At 45.5% G+C, this 24,661-nt stretch overlaps 1 protein-coding gene across 1 annotated transcript in view; it reads left to right on the top strand.

Annotated features, from left to right (window-relative positions):
* CDHR5 (cadherin related family member 5) overlaps positions 1-24,661 on the top strand; it is a 154,225-nt gene that overhangs the window by 24,950 nt on the left and 104,614 nt on the right. The window contains exon 2 of the mRNA XM_073604923.1: positions 21,421-21,584. Within this exon, the coding sequence (XP_073461024.1) occupies positions 21,421-21,584 (164 nt within the window). The remainder of the gene's footprint in view (positions 1-21,420; positions 21,585-24,661) is intronic.

Genomic DNA, 24,661 nt, shown 5'->3' with positions numbered 1-24,661 from the left:
GAGAAGTAGTGTCAGATTCATGAAAGCAGGTTTCAGTAATGGCAAGTAGATTAAATGAGTTAGCGATAAAGAGGTCATGGAGAGAAGTGAGTTTGTTGCAGACAGAGCGAGCATTCCAAAGGGTGCAAGAGAAGGGGAGTCTGGATTTGGGAAAAAGAGGAATGGAAACTAAATTGTGTGGATTACGGCTGCTGCCAGAGGGTGCAGGGTAATGGGTGTGTTGGGTACAGTTAAGTGATGAAGGCTCAGGGTTTGGTGATATATCCCCAGGGGTTAGGAGAAGCAGAAGGGTGAGGGAGGTAATATGGCAGTATGAATTATATGAAGGGACATGCCCCAGGGTCCTGCCGGTTTTATTACTGTGTGGATTTAGAATTAGCAAGAGTTGGTGAGTGCAGGAATAAGGAGAAGACAGAAGTGAGGGTGATATATATAAAATGTGGAGTGGAGAAGAGGGGTGAAGGAAAGGGAGTGAAGGAGAGAGGACACAAGTGCCAGAAGGAGTGGTAGAGAGAGCATGTTGAGTGGAAGGAGAGCTGAAGGGGTAAACAAGTTCACCTGCTTGTTGTTCAAAGTATTTTCCTGTATACATTTGCTTTGTGCATTGGCTGAGGGGCAGAGTGGGACGTGCTCAAACTCAATAAATACCCCCACTTATAGAAAGAACCCCAGCAGCAAATGTGCACCCCACCAAATGTGCTCTCCCCATAAAGATGCAGGGGATGGCCTCTCTTGCGGCTCCGACTCGAGGGCCCTGGTAGGATATACAGGAAGCACAAGAGTCAAGAGTGGCATGAGTGCCTGGCAGGATCAACAGCAGGAAGTGGGTCTGGAACTCAGGAAGTGCTGTGCAGTAGAACTTCAGACTGAGCTGGAAGGTAGACTGGAACCTGGAAGGAGCTGGATCAGCAGGCTGGTGCAGCAAACTGGAACCAAACAGCAGACTGGAACTGGATAGCAGACTGGAACCGGATAGCAGACTGGAACAACACAGCAGACTGGAACCGGATAGCAGACTGGAACACTGGTGCAGCAGACTGGAACCACACAGCAGACTGGAACCGGATAGCAGACTGGAACTGAAGTCAGTATACTAGGCTGGAGAGTCAGACAAGCCGGATCGATAGCCAAGCGGACTATGGATAAGCCAGAGGGTCAGGCAGAAGAGTAGTCAGACAAGCCGGGGTCGGATGCAGGCAGAAGACAGGGATGTTTAGAGACAAGCCGGGATCAGATGCAGGCAGATAACAAGGATAATCAGGAACAAGCCGGGTCTTAGTACAGAAACAGGTTCTCAAGGATTAACACACGTAACGCTGTAGAGCAGACAGCAAGATCCCCGTGTGACAGCTAGGTTTAAATAGCCCGCCTGGCGCGTGTGCACATGCGCACAGGCACACCCGATCGCGCAGTTGCACGCACAGGACGCCTGTTACTGGCAGGATCTTCCTGACAGATGCTTACTTTTATAATGTTAAAGGTAGGGGTGGTGCTTGTTAATTTACTAATAAGTAGTTAATAAAGGAGAGCTTTCTGGCAGGGCAAAATTTCCACTTGAGAATCTGACTTGCAAGGGACATAATTGTAGAGATAAGAAAAGGCCATAATTTAGGTGAGACAAGGAAGAAAAAACAATCATCAGAGTGGGGAGAGGGCTGCAGATGTTTAAGCAGAAAAAACTTAGACTAATACAAATAAGGAAAACAATCACTTTTCAGTTTTCAATTCTGTGTAGATGGCAGTCAGCTGCAACATACCATAGCAATTTAAAACAGGGAAACTGGAGAGTGCAAAATCTGGTGCAGCTGTGCATGGTAGCCAATCAGCTACTAACTTCAGCTTCTTAAATTTAGCTTTGACAAAAAATAAAACATGGAAGCTGATTGGTTTCTATGCACAGCACCAGATTTTACACTCTCCAGTTTTAGTAAATCAACCCCACAGTGGCTGATATACTACCAGTGAATGTTTGGCAAAACATTAGTTATAAATATGCCCCCTACGTTTGCAAAACATTTTAAACTTTCTTATAACAATATATTTGTAATGCGTTGTCTAAATTGACGGCGCTATATAAGTACCTTAAATAAATAAATTATAAGAGAGCCCAGCAGTAGCTGCTCACTTGTGGACTACATCTCTCTAATTTATACTTGATACACAACTGTATAGATATAGAGAAAGAAAGCGACCTATCCCTTCTCTGTTTATATCAGCTTTGTGCTCTCAATACAGCAGAATAGATCTATTGAGTGGAATATCAAATTACATTAACTTTATAGCAAATAATTAAACAAAGAGCTTGTAGTCCTGTTCATGATCAAAAAAAATAGGGAAAAACATCATAAATTCCCTATAAAATGTTTCAACTCAAACAATTAGTTATATAAAAGTTAACATACCATAAAATAAAACAATGAAGACTGGCTTTGTTCTGTAGATACAACTAGTACACATTTGGACTTGCTGGTGTGTTTCGGATCATTGTCCTGCTGCATAACCCCAATTGAGCTTGAGGTCACTAGCTGATGACCAGACATTCTCCTTCAGGATTTTTTGGTAGAGCGCAGAATTCATGGCTCCATCAATTATGGCAAGTTGTCCAGGTCCTAAAGCTGCAAGGCAGCCCCAGACTATCACACTACCACCACCATGTTTGACTGTTTGTATGATGTTCTTTTTATGAAATGCTGTGTTAGTTTTACACCTTCGTTTGTCTCATCAGTCCACAGAATATATAATATATTTATATGCCCCGTACACACGATCGGATTTTCCGACAACAAATGTTGGATGTGAGCTTGTTGGCTGACCGTGTGTATGCTCCATCGAACATTTGTTGTCGGACTTTCCGCCAACAAATGTTGGCTAGCAGGTTCTCAAATTTTCCGATCATGTGTACACAAGTCCGACGCACAAAAGTTCTTGCATGCTCGGAATCAAGCAGAAGGGGCCGCACTGGCTATTGAACTTCCTTTTTCTCGGCTCATCGTACGTCTTGTACGTCCCCACGTTCGTAATTGTTGTCCAACATTTGTGTGACCGTGTGTATGCAAGACAAGTTTGGGCCAACATCCTTCGAACAAAAATCCACGGTTTTGTTGGCAGAAAGTCCAATCGTGTTTACGGGGCATTAGGGATAATCAAAATGTTTTTTGGCAAACGTGAGACGAGTCTTTGTGTTCTTTTTGGCCAGTATTGTCTTTCACCTTGGAACTCTCCCATGGATGCTATTTTTGCCCAGTCTCTTTCTTATTGTTAAATCATGAACACTGACCTTAACTAAGGCAAGTGAGGCCTGCAGTTCTTTAGATGTGATTCTGGGTTTTTTTTTTTGTTTTTTTTTTAAAGTAGTTTATTAAGTTTTCACAAAAGTACAGCAAGTGAAACAAAGTCGCATGTCACAGAGTAACAGATAACCGAGTTAACAAATGTAACATAAAGATATATTTACATTACATGGAATAATGTTAATAACAGAAATAATTAGCTTGTTTCCTGTCTGTTATCACCAGTAGGTAAAGAGGATTGGATTGATTAAAAATCGTTAAGAGAGAGTGTCATAATGGCGTATCAAACCTTATGGTGTTTGGTGATGATTCTGGTGTATCTGGCCTAGGCAATTCCACTCCTAACCCTGGGCACCCCTATGGGGAACTATCTGTGTCCAGTGTGTGGAGTATATGAAAAGACCTGTTTGTAGCTTATTAATTCTGGCCATGCAAAGTAGTATAATTTCTGAGGTATTTCCCAAAGACACTGTGTAGCTTCCAGTTTACCTTGTAAGTGGTAGGGAGTGTATTATAGGGGAGGAAAGGAAACGAAAAGGTAAGGGGGACGGAGATTGATGTCCTGTATTGTGATAGTTTAGGAGTAGGGATGAGCCGAACACCCCCCGGTTCGGTTCGCACCAGAACCCGCGAACGGACCGAAAGTTCGCACGAACGTTAGAACCCCATTGACGTCTATGGGACTCGAACGTTCGAAATCAAAAGTGCTCATTTTAAAGGCTAATTTGCATGGTATTGTCCTAAAAAGGGTTTGGGGACCCGGGTCCTACCCCAGGGGACATGTATCAATGCAAAAAAAACTTTTAAAAACGGCCGTTTTTTCGGGAGCAGTGATTTTAATGATGCTTAAAGTAAAAAAAAAAAAGTGAAATATTCCTTTAAATATCGTACCTGGGGGGTGTCTATAGTATGCCTGTAAAGTGACGCGTGTTTCCCATGTTTAGAACAGTCCCTGCACCAAATGTCATTTTTAAAGGAAAAAATCTCATTTAAAACTGCTTGCGGGTTTAATGTCATGTCGGGTCATGGCAATATGGATGAAAATCAGTGAGACAAACGGCATGGGTACCCCCCAGTCCATTACCAGGCCCTTTGGGTCTTGTATGGATATTAAGGGGAACCCCGCACCCAAATTAAAATAAGGAAAGGTGTGGGGCCACCAGGCCCTATATTCTCTGAACAGCAGTATACAGGCGGTGCAAACAAGACAGGGACTGTAGGTTTGTTGTTAAGTAGAATCTGTTTGTAATTTTGAACATTTTTAACGTGTTTAGCTCCAGCCAAAAAATCTTTTCTAAGCTTTTTGGAAAACATAGGGAAGGGTTATCACCCCTGTGACATTTGTTTTGCTGTCTTTCCTCCTCTTCAGAAGATTTCACCTCACTTTTTTGTCCCAATGAAAAATGTTTTTTGAAAATTTGGGTTTTTTTGTGGAACAAGGATTGGAAAGCATCAGTGGAAAGGAGAAATTGTTTTCCCATATTAACTCTTACAGGAGAGAATTTCCCTTCCTAGGGGTAGATTTCATCTCACTTCCTGTTGTCTCCTTCCGTTTGCAAGTAGGAGTCGTTTGTAAGTTAGATGTTTGAAAGTAGGGTCCTGCCCTATATACTCAGCAGAAATTTGGGCCTTAGGTGTTGCTGTGGCCACAACACTGTAAGCCCTCACAGGGCCCTGCTGTGAATATTAGATCAAGAATTGTAATTTCATGCCCCTGTTGAACAGGAGCTGAAAAATTAGGCCTTAGGCACTGGTGCTGGTGCCACAACACTGCAACCCCTCACAGACACTCTAGTTGGAACGCAGGAACGAGCCCTGCTGCAAAGTATTGCTTCAAAAATTGTAATTACACGCCCCTGTTAGACAGGGGCAGAAAAATTGGGCCTTAGGCACTGGTGCTGGTGCCACAACACTGCAACCCCTCACAGACACTCTAGTTGGAACGCAGGAACGAGCCCTGCTGCAAAGTATTGCATCAAAAATTGTAATTACACGCCCCTGTTAGACAGGGGCAGAAAAATTGGGCCTTAGGCACTGGTGCTGGTGCCACAACACTGCAACCCCTCACAGACACTCTAGTTGGAACGCAGGAACGAGCCCTGCTGCAAAGTATTGCATCAAAAATTGTAATTACACGCCCCTGTTAGACAGGGGCAGAAAAATTGGGCCTTAGGCACTGGTGCTGGTGCCACAACACTGCAACCCCTCACAGACACTCTAGTTGGAATGCAGGAACGAGCCCTGCTGCAAAGTATTACATCAAAAATTGTAATTACACGCCCCTGTTAAACAGGGGCTGAAAAATTGTGCCTTAGGCACTGGTGGTGGCGCCCAGAACCAAAAATGTTCTTACAAGCTATCAGCGTGATGATTGAGGAGGAAGAGGATAATTACTCAGGGATAGTCACTCAGCATCAGCATAGGCAGTCTTTGAAGGGATCTGAGATTTCAAAAAAAATTATTCGGTTACATCAGCATCAGGTGCTTGGTAGCTGGTGGTGATCCAAGACTCATTCATTTTTATGAAGGTCAGCCGATCGACCGAGTCGGTGGACAGACGCACCCTGTGATCGGTTACCACGCCTCCAGCAGCACTGAATGTGCGTTCCTAAAGAACGCTGGATGCAGGACAGGCCAGTAGCTCAATTGCATACTGTGCAAGCTCTGGCCAGTGATCCATCCTCAAGACCCAGTAACCCAGAGGATTTTCGGTGGGAAAGGTGTCCAAGTCTGATCTTGCCCCTAGGTATTCCTGCACCATGTAAAACAGACGCTGGCGATGGTTGCTGGAACCGATCATACCTTGGGGCTGCGGACCAAAAAATTGTCTGAACGCATCGGTCAGACGGCCACCTTCTCCACCGCTCCTTCTTTGACTGACCGAAGCCTCAGCAACACGTTGTCCAGAAACAGGAGTTTGTAACCTCCCAGTCTCTGGGAACGCGTTGCACAGACCTTTCTGCAAGGCCTCCCAAAGATGTTTCATCCTCTGCTCCCTCTGCGATGGCAAGATAAGGTCCGCAACCTTACCCTTGTAACGTGGATCAAGGAGGGTTGCCAGCCAGTATTGGTCCTTCTCCTTGATACCACGAATACGAGGATCCTTACGCAGGCTTTGCAGGATCAGGGAGGCCATGCAGCGTAGGTTTGCTGAGGCATTCGGTCCGGAGTCCTCTGGGTCACTAAGAACGACATGGTCCGCAGCCACCTCCTCCCAGCCACGTACAAGTCCATGTGTTTCTTGGGACTGATCCCTTAAAGACTGCTGCTGATGCTGAGTGCCAGGCTCCACCTCCATACTGACACAATCTTCCTCCTCCTCCTCCTCTTCCTCCTCGTCCTCTTCCTGTGTGATCGGCGGGCACGCAGGAACACTGTCTGGATAAAGGGGGCCTTGAGAGCTAAGGAAGTCCTCCTCTTCCTGCCTCTGTTCTGCCTCAAGTGCCCTGTCCATTATTCCACGCAGTGTGTGCTCCAACAGGTGGACAAGGGGGACAGTGTCACTGATGCATGCACTGTCACTGCTCACCATCCTCGTGGCCTCCTCGAATGGTGACAGGACAGTGCATGCATCCCTGATCATGGCCCACTGGCGTGGGGAAAAAAAACCAAGCTCCCCTGACCCTGTCCTGGTGCCATAGTCGCACAGGTACACATTGATGGCCCTCTGCTGCGTGTGCAGCCGCTGCAGCATGGCCAACGTTGAGTTCCACCTGGTGGGCATGTCACAGATTAGGCGGTTCTTGGGCAGGTTAAACTCCTTTTGGAGGTCCGTCAGCCGAGCACTGGCATTATATGACCGGCGGAAATGCACACAGACTTTCCTGGCCTGCCTCAGGACATCCTGTAAGCCCGGGTACCTGCCCAAGAACCGCTGCACCACCAAGTTAAGGATGTGAGCCAAACAGGGCACATGGGTCATTTGTCCCTGTCGGAGGGCAGAGAGGAGGTTGGTGCCATTGTCGCAAACCACCATTCCTGCCTTAAGTTGGCGTGGCGTCAACCACCTCTGAACCTGCCCCTGCAGAGCTGACAGAACCTCTGCCCCAGTGTGGCTCCTGTCCCCCAAGCACACCAGCTCAAGCACCGCATGGCATCTTTTGGCCTGTGTACTTGCGTAGCCCCTTGAACGCCTACGGAGCACCGCTGGTTCCGAGGAAGAGGCCATGGAGGAAGAAGAAGAGGAGGGGGTGGAGGAGAGAGGTGTGTCACAATCAGCATTTTGGAGGCGTGGTGGCGGAACAACCTCCAACACTACTGCACCTTGTCCTGCATCCTTCCCAGCTGCCAGCAGAGTCACCCAATGCGCCGTGAAACTTAGGTAACGTCCCTGTCCATGCCTGCTGGACCATGAGTCAGCGGTAATATGCACCTTACCGCTGACCGCCCTGTCCAGCGAGGCATGGACATTGCCTTCCACATGCCGGTAGAGAGCCGGAATCGCCTTCCGTGAGAAAAAGTGGCGTTTGGGTACCTGCCACTGAGGAACCGCACATTCCACAAACTCACGGAAGGGGGCAGAGTCTACCAACTGAAAAGGCAGCAGTTGAAGTGCTAGCAATTTTGCCAAGCTAGCATTCAACCGCTGGGCATGTGGATGACTGGGAGCAAACTTCTTTCGGCGGTGCAGCAGCTGGGGCAGGGAAATTTGCCTGGTACAATCTGACGTCGGTGTACCAAAAGCAGATTGCCCACAAGTACTTGGCTGTGACACACCTAATTCTACACCTTCATTCCTCTCACTGCAGGTCTCAGAGAGGACTGAAGGTCTAGTGGGGTTGGAAATCTCAGCTGATGAGGAGCAAGGAGAGATCCTCTTTGTTCTTTGGTGTGGGTCTTTTAGATACGCTTGCCAATGAACTGCATGGCAGGTCAACATATGTCTGGTCAAGCATGTGGTACCCAAGCGGGAGATGTTTTGGCCACGCGAGATACGCTTGAGACATATGTTGCAAATAGCAGCGGTGCGATCTGATGCACTCGTCTCAAAAAAGGCCCACACCAAAGAACTTTTTGAATAACGCGCAGAGACTGCAGCGCCCTGCACATGTGGAGCTTTGGGGTGTGATGCAGTCAATGTGCTGCCCTTAGGCTGGCCCCTGGAGGGCATCCTGCCTCGTTGGTGATGTGCCGCCGCCTCCTCCTCCTCCTCCTCCTCCTCCTCCTCTCTCCTATCAGGCACCCACGTTGAGTCAGTGACCTCATCATCCCCTCCCTCCTCATCACTGGAGCAAACCTGGCAGTATGCTGCAGCAGGGGGAGCATGACTGCCAGATTGCTGTCCTTCTTGGGCACCCCCTCTGTCCGTGCTCATGTTACTGCCTTCATCGAGCTCAGTATCGTCATCAGAGCCTTCCAAACGCTGGGCATCCTCCTGGAGCATGTACCCAACACTGTGGTCAAACAGTTCGAGGGAATCCTCATGAGGACATGGTGGAGCTAGGGAAGGAGTCACTGATGACATTGAGCTGAGGGAAGAGGCCGCTGCTTTGCCAGACAAAGCACCCTGGGCATGGGTGAGAGAGGATGAGGAGGATGAGGACGGCTTGGTCATCCACTCGACCAAGTCTTCCGCATGTTGCGGCTCAACACGGCCAGCTGCCGAAAAAAAGGCCAAGCGTGTCCCATGGCCACGTGCTGATGAGGATGCACCGTCTCCACGACCAGCACTAGACACAGAGCCTGCTTGCCCTCTCTTATTGGCTTGTGACTGTCTGCCTCTCCTTCTTGGCCTTCCAGACATACTAATGGCCTGTAGCTGCACTAAGCTGGGATAGAACACCTGTAATTTTCTTCAGGTAGCTTTATATACTGTAACCAGACAAGCCTGCCTGTCAGTAGGAAGATAACAGGAACGGATCTAGCTGAACACTGTGAGCAGGACGCACTGTACTAAATGTAAATAGTCTAGCTGCCTGACCGTGGTACTAATAGGATCAAATAGAACACCTGTAATTTTCTTCAGGTAGCTTTATATACTGTAACCAGACAAGCCTGCCTGTCAGTAGGAAGATAACAGCAACGGATCTAGCTGTACACTGTGAGCAGGACGCACTGTACTAAATGTAAATAGTCTAGCTGCCTGACCGTGGTACTAATAGGATCAAATAGAACACCTGTAATTTTCTTCAGGTAGCTTTATATACTGTAACCAGACAAGCCTGCCTGTCAGTAGGAAGATAACAGGAACGGATCTAGCTGAACACTGTGAGCAGGACGCACTGTACTAAATGTAAATAGTCTAGCTGCTTGACCGTGGTACTAATAGGATCAAATAGAACACCTGTAATTTTCTTCAGGTAGCTTTATATACTGTAACCAGACAAGCCTGCCTGTCAGTAGGAAGATAACAGGAACGGATCTAGCTGAACACTGTGAGCAGGACGCACTGCACTAAATGTAAATAGTCTAGAAGATAACAGGAACGGATCTAGCTGAACACTGTGAGCAGGACGCACTGCACTAAATGTAAATAGTCTAGAAGATAACAGGAACGGATCTAGCTGAACACTGTGAGCAGGACGCACTGCACTAAATGTAAATAGTCTAGAAGATAACAGGAACGGATCTAGCTGAACACTGTGAGCAGGACGCACTGCACTAAATGTAAATAGTCTAGAAGATAACAGGAACGGATCTAGCTGAACACTGTGAGCAGGACGCACTGCACTAAATGTAAATAGCAGGAACGGATCTAGCTGAACACTGTGAGCAGGACGCACTGCACTAAATGTAAATAGTCTAGAAGATAACAGGAACGGATCTAGCTGAACACTGTGAGCAGGACGCACTGCACTAAATGTAAATAGCAGGAACGGCTCTAGCTGAACACTGTGAGCAGGACGCACTGCACTAAATGTAAATAGCAGGAACGGATCTAGCTGAACACTGTGAGCAGGACGCACTGCACTAAATGTAAATAACAGGAACGGATCTAGCTGAACACTGTGAGCAGGACGCACTGCACTAAATGTAAATAGTCTAGAAGATAACAGGAACGGATCTAGCTGAACACTGTGAGCAGGACGCACTGCACTAAATGTAAATAACAGGAACGGATCTAGCTGAACACTGTGAGCAGGACGCACTGCACTAAATGTAAATAGCAGGAACGGATCTAGCTGAACACTGTGAGCAGGACGCACTGCACTAAATGTAAATAGCAGGAACGGATCTAGCTGAACACTGTGAGCAGGACGCACTGCACTAAATGTAAATAACAGGAACGGATCTAGCTGAACACTGTGAGCAGGACGCACTGCACTAAATGTAAATAGCAGGAACGGCTCTAGCTGAACACTGTGAGCAGGACGCACTGCACTAAATGTAAATAGCAGGAACGGATCTAGCTGAACACTGTGAGCAGGACACACTGCACTAAATGTAAATTGCAGGAACGGATCTAGCTGAACACTGTGAGCAGGACGCACTGCACTAAATGTAAATAGTCTAGAAGATAACAGGAACGGATCTAGCTGAACACTGTGAGCAGGACGCACTGCACTAAATGTAAATTGCAGGAACGGATCTAGCTGAACACTGTGAGCAGGACGCACTGCACTAAATGTAAATAGTCTAGAAGATAACAGGAACGGATCTAGCTGAACACTGTGAGCAGGACGCACTGCACTAAATGTAAATAGCAGGAACGGATCTAGCTGAACACTGTGAGCAGGACGCACTGCATTAAATGTAAATAGTCTAGATAGAAGATAACAGGAACGGATCTAGCTAAACTGAATACAGTGTATATATATATATGCAACACCTGGGATGCATATATATACACAATACACTGTAAGTGCAGCTAACTGACTGACTGTTCTGCCTAATCTATCTAACTCAAATCAAATGACACTGTCTCTCTCTCTCTCTATCTCTCAGCACACCGGAACACACACTACACAGGGCCGCCGTGCAGGCGGCCTTATATAGTGTGGGGTGTGTACTAAATCCCCTGAGCCATAATTGGCCAAAGCCACCCTGGCTTTGGCCAATTACAGCTCTCTCTACTGACGGCGCTGTGATTGGCCAAGCATGCGGGTCATAGTGCATGCTTGGCCAATCATCAGCCAGCAATGCACTGCGATGCCGCAGTGAATTATGGGCCGTGACGCGCCACACGAATTTAGCGCGAACGGCCCATATCGTTTGCAATTCGGCGAACGGGCGAACAGCCGATGTTCGAGTCGAACATGGGTTCGACTCGAACACGAAGCTCATCCCTATTTAGGAGGTTATTCAAGTGTTTATGTGTTTGAGATGTCTCCTGAACCAGTGGGTGAGGGACTGGCGGAGTCGGTCTGGGCTTGGGATGATTTAAAATGAAAATAGTCTATTCGTGAGTATTTGGAGTGTGGCGGGGAGAAAAAGGTATAATCCTTTCTGTTAGGGTTCATTGTGCGCCAGGTGTCGTGTACTAGTAGGTCATTAAGTTGCGTTTTTATGGCACGAAGCGCTCTGTAAGTGAGGGAGGTGTCGAGAGCGGGGTTGAGAGGTACGTTGAAATCGCCTCTGATGATCAACGTACCAAAGCTAAAAGTCGTGAGTAGTCGTAGCGTGTTGCGGAAAAAGGAGACTTGGTGTGTGTTAGGGGTGTAAAGGTTGGCAATTGTGATGTGTTTCCCGTATAAGGTACCTTTTATGAAAATGAAGCGTCCTTGTAGGTCGTTGTGTGTATCCGAGACAATGAGTGGGCAGTCTTTAGAAATGAAAATGCAGACCCCTTTGGATTTGGCTTCATTATTGGTTGCATGGTATATTGTTGGGAATTGTTTACTATGCAGTTTTGGGATTGCGTCTGATCTAAAATGTGTTTCCTGGATTAGTGCTACATGGGTTTTGGACTTACGTAGCGAGGAGAGCAAGAGGGAGTGTTTTTCGGGCGTGTTCAGACCGCGGACGTTAATAGATTTGAAATTCAAAGAGGTGTGTGGTTGCACCACATCGTTTGATGTTCGATTGAGGTCCATGGCCTCCGTCGGGTTGGAAAAAAAAAAAAAAAAGGGGGGGGGGAACGAGAGGGTAAGTAAAGGCGCAAGGGGTGGGTCTGGGTAGAGCCTTGCTGTCTTAAGGAGGGCTGTTGATATTGTGTTGTGTATGACTCTGGGGAGTAACTGATGAGTCACCTGGGATAAGTAACTACCCTGTGTCCTCGATTCAAGAAAAGGGATCGGTAGTGTACAGCGCAGGAGTAGTATAAAGCCCACGGTAGGTAGGCTGCCACACTACACCGTTACTGTGTGGGGGTTGGTGAGATCCCGACACGAGATAGCTGGTGGATCTACGTGAGAGGTGAGTGTCCTGCCAACCCTTGTCCATGGAGAAGGATGGTAGGAGGGGTGTTGAACGTAACTGTACGGTGTAGGTGCACAGCAGTATTTTATAAGCTTGTGGGTACATAAGAAAAAGTATAACAAACCAAGTAACTCCTATATTCTCAGTAACCGCTTTTGTAAGGGAGCACTTTGTGGATGTGATTTTCAGTCTCATACTCTGCATGAGGCAAACTCAGACTGTTGGGGTCACCACCATACCTGGACATGCATAAGGAGGAGAGTCCAAAGTGTGAATCTGGATTTACCGTACCGCTCCGCGTTTACTGAGGATGGTAATGTGGTCTACTATTTTATCTAGCAAACTAAAACCTGAGATAAACCTTAACAACTTACTCATAGTCCGTGTGAGGCACGTATTCACCCTTAGGTGTGGTTTGGGGACGTACCCGTTCATGAAAGTCTGGTGCCCAAGTCTGTTCCAATTAAATGACACTGTAATATTGTACCCCATTCTGTGTTGGGCACTCCCCTCACCCATTGGTCCTACGTGAGGGGAGAACTCAAGACATGTTGCTGTTGCAAATTAATGTCATATCTTAGGGCGTTTATTGGAACCTGGGAGACAATCTGAGATATGCGTGTGGGGTCACCAATACCTCAAGGAGCCCTTTGCCGTTACCGATATTAGGTTCCGAGGTAACTGCAGTATAAGTTGCATGAAAAGAGTGTTCCACCAACCTTCAAGCAGTTGCTTATGCAGTAAAATACAGGTGTATTGCTTGAATCCATTGCAGGAGAGGTGTGAGTTGCGTATTTCTGCTTGCTGGGGTCTTTGGAGCGATCTTCTGAGACGAGGCAGTCGATGTGAGGATTAGGATGGTGCCGCGTGGTCTCTGACGTCCGGTGTAGTTGCCGTATATGAGGTGTGCCGCGCTATTCCTGTGTGTCATTCACCTGATAGTGAGCTGTGGCTTTGGTTGTGGTTTATGGTGAGTGTCGCGCGGGTTAGGCATCGCCAGTAGCCACATTGCGCATGGAGCGATCTCCCTGTGGTGGTGGTAACGATGACGTGAGCCAGTATGCGAAGAGGTAGACTGCCGCGTCGAGCACGTAGGAAGGTACGTGTTTCCGGCCCTGGCTCCCGAGGCAGTATGGGAACTGTAGTTTACTGGTTGTGCGTTGGAACCTCAGTGAAGGAAGTGCGGTGTAAGGAGATTATGCCAAGTCTCGTTAGTGTACTCGCTCCGTGCACATACGTCACGGTTGATCTCTGCATACAGCGCTGGTTAATGATAGAATCACTAGGATCGGGCACTTGTGCGTTGTGTCAAGTAATTAAAACAGCTTAGTTGTATAAAAAAAAACAAAAAAAAACCAAATAAAGAACAAGTGTGGCCTAACGTGGCCTAACAGAAAAAGTAGAGTGCTGTGACATGGATTACTTCCCCGTAATTCTAGCGGTCTCGTCTGGCTCTCCTTGATGATGGCGAGTCGACGGTGTCGAAGTTACGGTGGCGAGTATTGTGGGTGCCGTGATGCGCTGTGGCGGTGGGCGATCTTCTCCTCCTGTGGCCTGAATTGGTAGCTTCCATAGATTCAGCAGGCTGCTGTTCCCTCCTCACAGCCGAGCGACGAAAATCCGCGTACCAATTGGGTACCTCCACATTGGGGATGTTTAATGCCTCACAAAAGAAAGGAAGGTCCTCAGGCACTTTAAGGAAGGCTGTGCGGCCTTGCGAGGTGGCAGCTAGGCAAAAAGGGTACTTCCATTTATAGGTGATGCCTTTGGCGCGGAGGGTGTCTAGCAGGGGTTTCAGGTCTCTGCGGTGTTGGAGGGTTATGCCTGACAGGTCCTGGAATATTTGGACGTTCTTCCCCTCGTGTATGATCTGCGGGATACTTCTAGCCTGTCTAAGAATTTCTTCTTTGACCTTATAGTCAGACAGGCAGCATATGATATCCCTGGGCGGATCAATGTCTCTTCCTTTGGGTCTCAGTGCACGGTGGATTCTTTCATAATCTATAGGCGTCTTGAGAGGTTTGTGTAAAATGCCATTGAACAAGCTGGTGACAGAGGGAATCAGTTGGTCTCCTTCTATGGATTCAGGGAGACCCCTGACCCTCAAATTACGTCTTCTGCCCCGATTATCAAGATCCTCGAGGTGTCTCTGCATTTCTCTCATTTGCAGGGTATGGGTATCCACATGGCGGGTGGTTTTGCGTAATTGTAGATCATGTTGTTCAGCCATTTGTTCCGGCGCCGTGACTCTGTCAGACAGGGCGTGGATGTCTAAACGAAGTTCCGAGATGGCGGCAGAAAGAGTGTCTTTAATGTCGGTAGCGATCATCCGTAGATCGTTTGTGTTGAGCTGGTGGTGGGGTTGTTCCTCCGGATTGATGTCTCTCGTTAAGCTGACGAGAGGAGTGAGAGACGGTTCTCCTAGTGGAGAGGAAGATGCGGCCTGTGAGGTTCTGTGATGGGAGGACGCCATGTTTCCCTCGGTGAACGGGAACGTGAAGCTGAGGTGTTCCTGGAAGCGGTCCCCATAATGTGAGGTAGGTATCGTGCTGTTGAGCCTCCTGTAAGCTGGTGTCAGGTCGTGAGGTGGCAGGAGCTGTGGAATTAAGCAGCCATCTTCGTGTCAGGTCAGGCCATGCCCCTGGGTTTTTCTTTTTACCTCCTGGATAAGTGGGCGCTGTGCTCTTGAAGTAATTTTGGTAGGCCGGCCACTCCAGGGAAGGTTCACCACTGTTCCATGTTTTCTCCATTTGTGAATAATGGCTCTCCCCGTGGTTTGCTGGAGCCCCAAAGCCTTAGAAACGGGTTTGTTAACCCTTTCCAGACTTATACATGTCGATTGCTTTGTTTCTTATCTGTTCTTGAATTTCTTTAGATCGCGGCAGGATGTGTTGCTTTTTGAGATCTTTTAGCTTGCTTCACTTTGTCAGACAGCTTTTTCTTTAAAAAGGAAGTGAACTCTCCCACTCTGATGCTTCTTTTCATTTAGTCCATTATAATGAGTAATTATCAAACTATAGCCACTGTAATCCAGCCCAAATCGCATATTACTTACTGTTTAAAGAAACTTTAAAAAACTTGTTTCCAGGGGTAAGGCAGCGCCATCTTAAGTATTTTTTTCTGAGTCCACAGTAGAGTGTATTTCCACCCTTACATTGAGCACTTCCTGTACTGTTAACCAAGCCTCCTTCTCAATCCAACGTTTCTATGGCAACCCTGCTTCCCTGCTCATAGCTGACTTGTTTTATTTCATAGTATTTACTTGTGCCAATTATCTAGTGTTTGCCTATGTCAGTCTTATCAGCTTCAGCTAAGACTGCAGTAATGCTGTCCGATGCCTTTTTTTCCACTCCATGTGATATCACATGGTCACATGGGGAGTAGTAGGAAGCTCTGAGTGATTATGCAGTCTCGTGGGATTTCAGTGTTGTGCCGTAGGAAGTCCTGATGATAGATAGACAAGCACACAGAGTCACAGAGTGTGCCGTAAATCATGGGAGATATGGGCATGCTCAGTGATGTCATTCTAAAGAACAAATAGGATTACAACAATACTATGCAAGTAAGGAAATATCTACAAGCAGTGTTCATTAGAGTTTTTTATGCTGATTCACATGGGACAAAACTGTGGGGGAGAGTTTACAACCACTTTAAGTGATTTCTTGATTCAACAGGTCTGGCAGTAATCAGGCCTAGGTGTGGCAAGTGGAATTTAACTCAACTGTCCAAAAAATGTGGTTCATTCATGATTTAGCAAGGGGGGAGGCAACTATTTTTTCACATAGGGCCAGGCAGGTTTGGACAGCTTTTTCCCTCATAAACGAAATCATCATAAAAACTGCACTTTGTATTTACTTGGGTTATCTTTGTATAATATTAAAATTAGTTTGATGATCTAAATCATTTAATTGTGACAAATATGCAAAAAAAAAAAAAATAGAAATCAGGAAGGGGGCAAATACTTTTTCACAGCACTATATATATACTGTGTGTTTATATATATATATATATATATATATATATATATATATATATATATATATATATATATGTCATAATTATGTAATTTTTCTCTCTAGCACAACATGCATATAGGTACCGTATATCCACCTATCAAAACTTAAAGTGCCCGGAAAAGTCTGTGTTTCTGTTGGTGTTATGACTCTGTGCGAAGGAACCTTTACTCACTCTTCCAAACCACACTCACCCTTTTTTGTTAGACCTTTAAAGTAAAATCAAACACTCTTTTTTCCAAGACAATAGGGGGAAAAACCTCTGATACTCTCCGCAGTCAGAAATCCGCAAGAAGCTGCTGGCAGGACTTTTTCTGACCCCCTGCCAGCGCATCGCTCCAGTGTGAAAGCCCTCAGGCTTTCACACTGGAGTGCTTGGAGGAGCTGTTTTAGGGCGGTTTTGCAGGCGCTATTTTTAACGCTATAGCGCCTGCAAAGCGCCCCCAGTGTGAAAGGGGTCTAAAATGTACACTACAATCTGTGCACATAGAAAGACAGCTATCTGAAGACACAGTACTCTCCTGGCTAGTTGGGCCATCTTACTTGTGTGCTAACATCAATAGGCTCCACCCTACGTGTTACATAGTGCACCTTTAACTACTTGCTCTCCATAAGATTTACACCCCTTCAAGACCAGGTCCTTATTTGTGATACAGCACTGCGTTGCTTTAACTGACAATTGCACAGTCATGTAATGCTGTACACAAATAAAATGTACAGTATGTCCTTTTATTTCTCACAAATCGAGCTTTCTTTTGGTGTTATTTGAGCACCACTGCATTTTGAAATTTTTGCGCTATAAACAAAAAAATACCAACAATTTTGAAAAAAAACAAAACTATATTTTTTGCTTTCTGCTATGAAACACATCCAATAAAAAAAGTAAAAGATCAAATTTCTTCATAAAATTAGGTTAGTATGTATTCTGCTACATATTTTTGGTTACAAAAAATCCCAATAAGCATATATTGATTGGTTTGCGCAAAAGTTATAGCGTCTGCAAACTATGGGATATATAGTGGAATTTTTTCATTCATTTATTTATTTTTACTAGTAATGGCGGTGGGACTGCGATATTGTGGTGGACAATCAGACACTAACTGACACTTTTGACACTTTTTGGGAATGAGTGACACTAATACAGTGATCAGTGCTAAAAATATGCACTGTACTAATGATACTGGCTGGGAAGGGGTTAAACATCTAGGGAGAGTAAAGTGTTAAATGTGTGTCTAGCCAGTGTTTGTGTGTACTAGGTGTGCTGCTTTTACTAAGGGAAGTAATGGATTTTATTCATTGAAATGTCTTTAAAGTTTGTTCAACTAACTCCACAGATATAAATAATTATGTTTGTTCTATATGCTTCAAACTGAAGATAATGAGTACAGAGTAAGTAGGGTAAGGCTTTGTACATTCTTGTTCAATTTCCTTTAGATTTACCTTCAAATATGTAGTGCAAGGGCCTACCTGATTGCATACAAATTGAAAGTGTTTAGGTTTGACCTCATATTATATGGATTTGGCAAATCTAAAGGAATTTGACAAGAAAATTGTATAATGTATGGTCAGCCTAATACTTGAAACTTTGCACAACTTAAAAATCCTTTAAATCATATGCCAGTCAGGGTTGTAAACATCTCCCTTTAACTACTGATCGATGCAGAAGTCTGCAGAGACCTGGGATTATCAATGAGTAGTGAGTAACATTCTACAACTACGGGCACTAGCAGGCCTTAACACACATCTCTAGTCAACTAATCTTTGGGGAACTAGCCACATTGGATTTTATTTAGGCTGATTAGTATTATTTTCCTTAAAGGGTAACTCCATTTTCATGGGGAAAAAAATAGCAAATAGCATACAATTGCAACACAAGTCATATTGTAATTGAATGTTATTAAAAATGTCCTTTGCTTTTCAATCTGCAGCCGCTGTAATTTTCTGAAAATACAATGCAATATAGTTACCTGGAGTTGTTCTGTACACAGAATGTGTACAGGATGCCTCCCCAGAAACATCATTTCATGCTTGTGTGATTGGCGCACCAATTTTCCCAGAAGTCTGTCTAAGACACAAGTCAGATTTCAGGCATCCCCTGCAACAAAAATGTCATTTTTAGTGAGATACTCCCAATAGGAACACGTCTAAAGGGATGCAGGCCCAGCAGCTTTCCTCATTAGTGCTCTGCAGGTGCACATCTGATTGATAATAATGAAACCACTCCCATTAGACCCACTCATCACAGGGGCACAGAGGAACAAACAGGGATTTCTTCAGAATAACAGAAGTCAGGAATTTGCAACAAAGTTTGTTGTAATCCTTTCAATGTACATAAATCACCCAGAGAGGTTAGTTTTTTTTGCAACAAAAGTGGAGTCACGCTTTAAAATAATCCAGCTCTGGGAATGTCTTTCTAATTCTTGTGCCCTTTCTACATAAACATGCATGCTTGGTTGATCCAAACATGAAAAAGCTTTCTCAAGAATGATCTTTTAATGTTTTGAATATGCCTATGTCTATATTGCAATCCCTGCACCGCAGTGCTCAAATAAGGGGAAAAACAATCAGATGTGCTGTGTTGCTCATGTGCTAACAAGAAGCATGCTAATAGGAGGAGAGAGCACAGTGACAGAAAAAGATGCTCATCTGTCTGCCTCTTCTCCTTGCACTGTCAAGTCCCAGGTTTGCTTAAACAGAAGGAACAGACAGCGCAAAACCTAATTACTAAAACTCAACAGCTGGACACTGTAGGTCAATATACAAAACCTAAAAAGACATACACAACTAATAGCAGTGCAGCGCTCAATACAGGTCAGATGTATACACATAAAATGTACATATTAAACGTACATAAATAAAACGCATGAGGCAAAGTCCCAAAAAGTATATCTTAGTCCGAGGAGATCAAAAGCTGCCCACTTGCAGAAGGGGGATCCCTCAGTTGGCAAGGAAAGGGTGCAGTGATAGGATAAGATTGTATTCGTTGTATCACCACCAATGTGAACCTCCACCAAGGGTCTAGGCTGCTCACCTTATTGAGTGGACCTTCTGCGTTAACAGCAAGGTCACTCATGCATTCCCTTCCACAGGGTAGATTATGGAGATAGGGGTCCACAGGCAGTATCCCAAATTCAGTCTCATCGGTTGATATATATCATGTTAAAAACAAAAATAACAGGACATAGTGCTCTCCATAAGAAAAGGTATAAAATGTATTAAATAAGAAAAATATTACTCACAAAACAAGCACTGTTTCCCAGTGCAGGAGTATACAGCATATAATGAACCAGATGGGTGGCTGTACTGACATCACAGAGACCCTCGCACGCGTATCATCCGTGTGGACTTCCTCAGCGAATTGATAGGCAGCCACCATTCCTCCCATGTTAATAACATGGGAGGAATGGTGGCTGCCTATCAATTCGCTGATAATTTAATAAATTTTATACCTTTTTTTGTATGGAGAGCACTATGTCCTGTTATTTTTGTTTTTAACATGATATATATCAACCGATGAGGCTGAATTTGGGATACTGCCTGTGGACCCCTATCTCCATAATCTACCCTGTGGAAGGGAATGCATGAGTGACCTTGCTGTTAACGCAGAAGGTCCACTCAATAAGGTGAGCAGCCTAGACCCTTGGTGGAGGTTCACATTGGTGGTGATACAACGAATACAATCTTATCCTATCACTGCACCCTTTCCTTGCCAACTGAGGGATCCCCCTTCTGCAAGTGGGCAGCTTTTGATCTCCTCGGACTAAGATATACTTTTTGGGACTTTGCCTCATGCGTTTTATTTATGTATGTTTAATATGTACATTTTATGTGTATACATCTGACCTGTATTGAGCGCTGCACTGCTATATTTTGTGTAAGTCCCAGGTTTGGAAAGATAGGTGTTGGAACCCTATTAGTATAATAATTATGGTGGTATCTGGACGAAATATTCAGATTCTCGGCTGGCATCTTTTCCACACCAAAGGACATGGTCATTACCAGGTAAGGCTGCAAAGGATATGGTGAAACAAACAGCTGTTTTATTTTAGAGCACATAAAGCTCTGATAAAAAGGTGTTTCTGGGGCCCCCAAAGCTCATTGGCTCCATATGTTATTCTAATTCAATTAGGAATAAAAATATACACTGACACTCAATTCCTGGTGTGGTGTTTTAATCTACAGTAAGAACAAAGTCACAGACTTGGGGAGGGACAAGGCTTGTATGTATTATTTACCTGCAGCAAAGATAAATCAGGTCTTCTGCTTCGCCAGTAATAGCTCTGCTATGCGTCAGAGCAGTGTAAATCTCAGGATTGGATGGACAGAAATATAAGTCTTTAGGCAGGTAAAATAGATGTATTTCATTGTTGTATTTACCTGTTTGCCAGGAGGAATTTAGGTCAGCTTCATATCTATGTGTTTCATTAACCCGTGTCCTGCTACACATATCAACGCACTGTGTGTTGTGTGTGCTGCATTGGCAAAAAGAGTGCAGTACAATTTTAGGTCCATTGTGTTGTGTTGTCAGTCCATTTAAATAAATAGACTAACACAATGTATTACCATGCAGCATAATTTGCGTTATTACAAGGATGTTAATGTACCACATAGGTGTAAAGAGACCCTTAATCAACTAGTACAGTTAAGGAAAATCTATGTGTCACTAACTAAAGGTATGAGTTCTCAACCCTGGTGTCAGTCTAATCTGTGTTTGAGTACCTTTGTCTTTGGAATCAGCTGTCATTTTTTTAAACTAACATTCCAATCTGATATAACAGTTATATATATATATATATATATATATTTTTTTTTTTATTCAGCTTGTGTTGTTCTTAACAAAGCTCCAAAAATTGAAGAAAACAGTCCTGTGGGGACTCTGGTAACAGAGATATCCCTTGGAGCGGGCTACACAGTGGAAGTGGAAGGGAATACATTTGTAATAAGTGGATCACGTTTGCAAATGAATCGAGTAGTGGACTTTGAGGTAAGCCTCTTCCTTGGAAGAAATTCTGGTGTTTTAAAAAAGCTGTTTTAACCTTTTCTCTTCTATCCAAAACTAAAGAATAATGTTTACAGACTGAAGGAAGATAATATATGTGTAGCCAGGAGCTGGCTTAATGCTGCCTGCATTGTCAGGAGACACTGTGCAGCATCGCTGCTGTGGAGCTGTTCTCTCCTAGTGCTCAGTTGGATTCTGTGTTGTCATATCCTGAATATAGAGTGACTGAGTTCTATGAGAAAAGCAAAGCATCTTGAGACGTGTAGTCCATGGAGGTAAGATCTGCATTCAGTTGGACTGGTTTGAACTACAAATACCAGCTGGCTGGAGAGGCATAACAGGATGATGGTAGAGGTGATAAAAGGCCTGTGTGCAGGCGGGATCTCACTCTTGGGACCCCGGCCTGGAAGCTGCTAGCAAGTGATTCTGTGTTGGTGTGTGCTGTGGCCGAGTCGCGGCCTCTGCTGTAAAGAGAGGGGGATTCATCGCATGCGGGTGCAGGGGCATCCATTGCCAGCTACCTCTGTCCAACCAGTGGCAACCTGGAGGTTGTTCTCCGCATGTCCACGCCAGATCCAGCCGGGCTAAAGTGCAGTGTGTTGCCAAACCTCTGTATCCTTTGAGTAGGGCTCCAACAAGGCCTATCACTGTGGCCCACGCCACTTTCATTACTGAAAGTCATTGGGACTGGTGATTGGGCACTTGCCCATTCTTCTATCACAGAGACACTGCATGCAGTCATCACTGTTTGCCTAAGCCAGTAGGACCTGGTGCTACACTGAGATTTTGTAAAGCAACAGCAGTGCTCCTTTTTCACAGGACACTATAAATACCCTTTGCTACACATTGCCAGTTAAAGAGGGAGTCCACCTAAATCCACTTAAAAAAAAAAATATTAAAAGCCAGCAGCTACAAATACTGCAGCTGCTGACTTTTAATAAATGGCCACTTACCTGTCCCAGGGTCCAGCGATGTCGCCAGCCGACGCCGATAACCCGCTCGATTCTCGGCAGCTGCCGCCGCCATCCTAGGTGAGGGAATCAGGAAGTGAAGCGTTGCGACTTCACTTCCCGGTTCCCTACTGTGCATGCGCAAGTCGCGCTGCGCATCGTAACTGGTCCCCGCTATCTCCTGGGACCTGTGTGTTTCTCAGGAGACAGCGCGGAGGGACAGGAAAAGGCATAGACTCCCGTGGGAGTCTATGCCAGAAGTGGATGCAAATACCTGTCTTAGACAGGTATTTGCACCCCCCTCCCCCCTGAAAGGTGCCAAATGTGACACCGGAGGGGGGGAGGGTTCCGAAAAGCGGAAGTTCCATTTTTGTGTGGAACTCCGCTTTAAGGTTTCACCAGGCTACTGCATCTTCTTCCAATAACCAGGATATCTTAACTACTCCATTAAAAAGCTAACTGAAGACCAAAGGCTTCTTTCTTCTCTGAGGTTGTCTACAACATACATACCTCTTATACAAACCATACCTCTCAACAGTCCCGGATTGGGCAGGACATTACCACATCTGCACCCTTGTCCCACGGTCCTGCTGTGTGGGAGGTATGTCCCGCACAGGGATCGGCAAGGTGTCCGCAAGCAGTGCTTGAAGTGTCCGCAGCCGCCGCTGACTTTTTTAAAAAATATTGATGACTCTGCTTGCACTGCTCTGCTCAGTCTGTCCTCTTAGGCTGTACTGTGTAGGTCCGGCCAGGGAGTGTAACCGCCCACTCAGCCTGACTCCTGCTGCAAAGTGATCTCACTGTGAGGGAGGGGCTAGGAGTCTCTCTGTGGAGTGCAAGGCAGTGCGGGTAGTGGGGAACAGGACAGCCAGAGGAAACAAATGGAAGGCAGCTCGCCTCAAGCCCAGCTGCCCAAGGAGCCGACTGTGTGCTCAGAGTCCAGGGGCGGACTGACCATTCGGGTGCTGCCCGTGGCCAGTAGGGGGCCCCATGAGATGCTTCTGGCAGAGACAAGACCGGCTTTGTGCCTAGCAGAGGCGCGCTGGTGGCTGGCTAAAGCTGTCAAAACTGTGATATGAGTCAGGCAGACAGTGCAGCTGAGCACCCCTTTCACTTTCCAAACAACTGAAAGAGGAGAGAGGGTGAATCTGCTCCATCCCTCGCCCATATCCCTCTGTGTTCGCCCACACTGCAACCCATGGCGTACAGCCAGTGCTTGTGAAGAGGATTGTGCAGGCGGGCTATTTTAAACCAATAACAGCAATTACATTTAGAATCCAGAGAGCAGCCTTGTGAGTGAGAACTGTGACTTGGTGTGGACTGTGGACGCCTTTGAGTTTGGGACCACCTTCTGTCTACATGACATGGTACAAAGGTGGGTCCTTATCACAGTGCTGGAGGGGAGCACATAAACAAAACGTACTGCCTATTTGTTGAACGTGTCATAGTCTGTGTTCTACTCAAGGGGGTTAGAGCACAGCACACTGAGACCATGGAGGGCTAGAAGCCCCAGACTCACCATAGCAGAATAGACTTTGTCAAGTAGCAGGATGTTAGGGACAAACTCCATCCTGGTTTACTCCTCAGATGGGAATGCTTCCGAGGTGGACCTCAGGAACTGGATCAGATCTGTATGGATGGCCACTGCCCTGGACCCAGCACCCTGCAGCTAATTTCTTGTACAAATGGGTTTATTGAACAGAAATATCAACATATCAGTACAGGTAAATAATGAAAGACACATTATGTGAACATACTGAAACGGCTTATGACATCACAAACATAATAGTGAACGACGTTAGGATCTGTATCAGATCTCCAGACTACAATTGGCTTCTTGTGGTAACAACAATGAACATTTCTATGGCGAGACACTGGATTGCCGAATTTTATATAGTAATTGTGGTGAGAACTGTAAGTAGAAATGATTATGTTTGAAATATAGCAAATTGTAATAAAAAAAAAAATAAATAAAAATATTTCCAAGTTGGCTCACAATATGTGTCAATGGCCCACAAAACGTATCTTGTGGGCTATAGAAACTGAGTAAAGGGAAAGGAAAAAAGAGAAGGTAACAAGGGGGAGGACCAGAGAGAAAATGAAACAGAAGGA

Source organism: Aquarana catesbeiana, linkage group LG11, assembly GCF_042186555.1.
Source record: "Aquarana catesbeiana isolate 2022-GZ linkage group LG11, ASM4218655v1, whole genome shotgun sequence".
Classification (NCBI taxonomy): domain Eukaryota; kingdom Metazoa; phylum Chordata; class Amphibia; order Anura; family Ranidae; genus Aquarana; species Aquarana catesbeiana.
The sequence above is the reverse complement of the archived record's forward strand: the minus strand, read 5'-3'. Positions and strand labels throughout refer to the sequence as shown.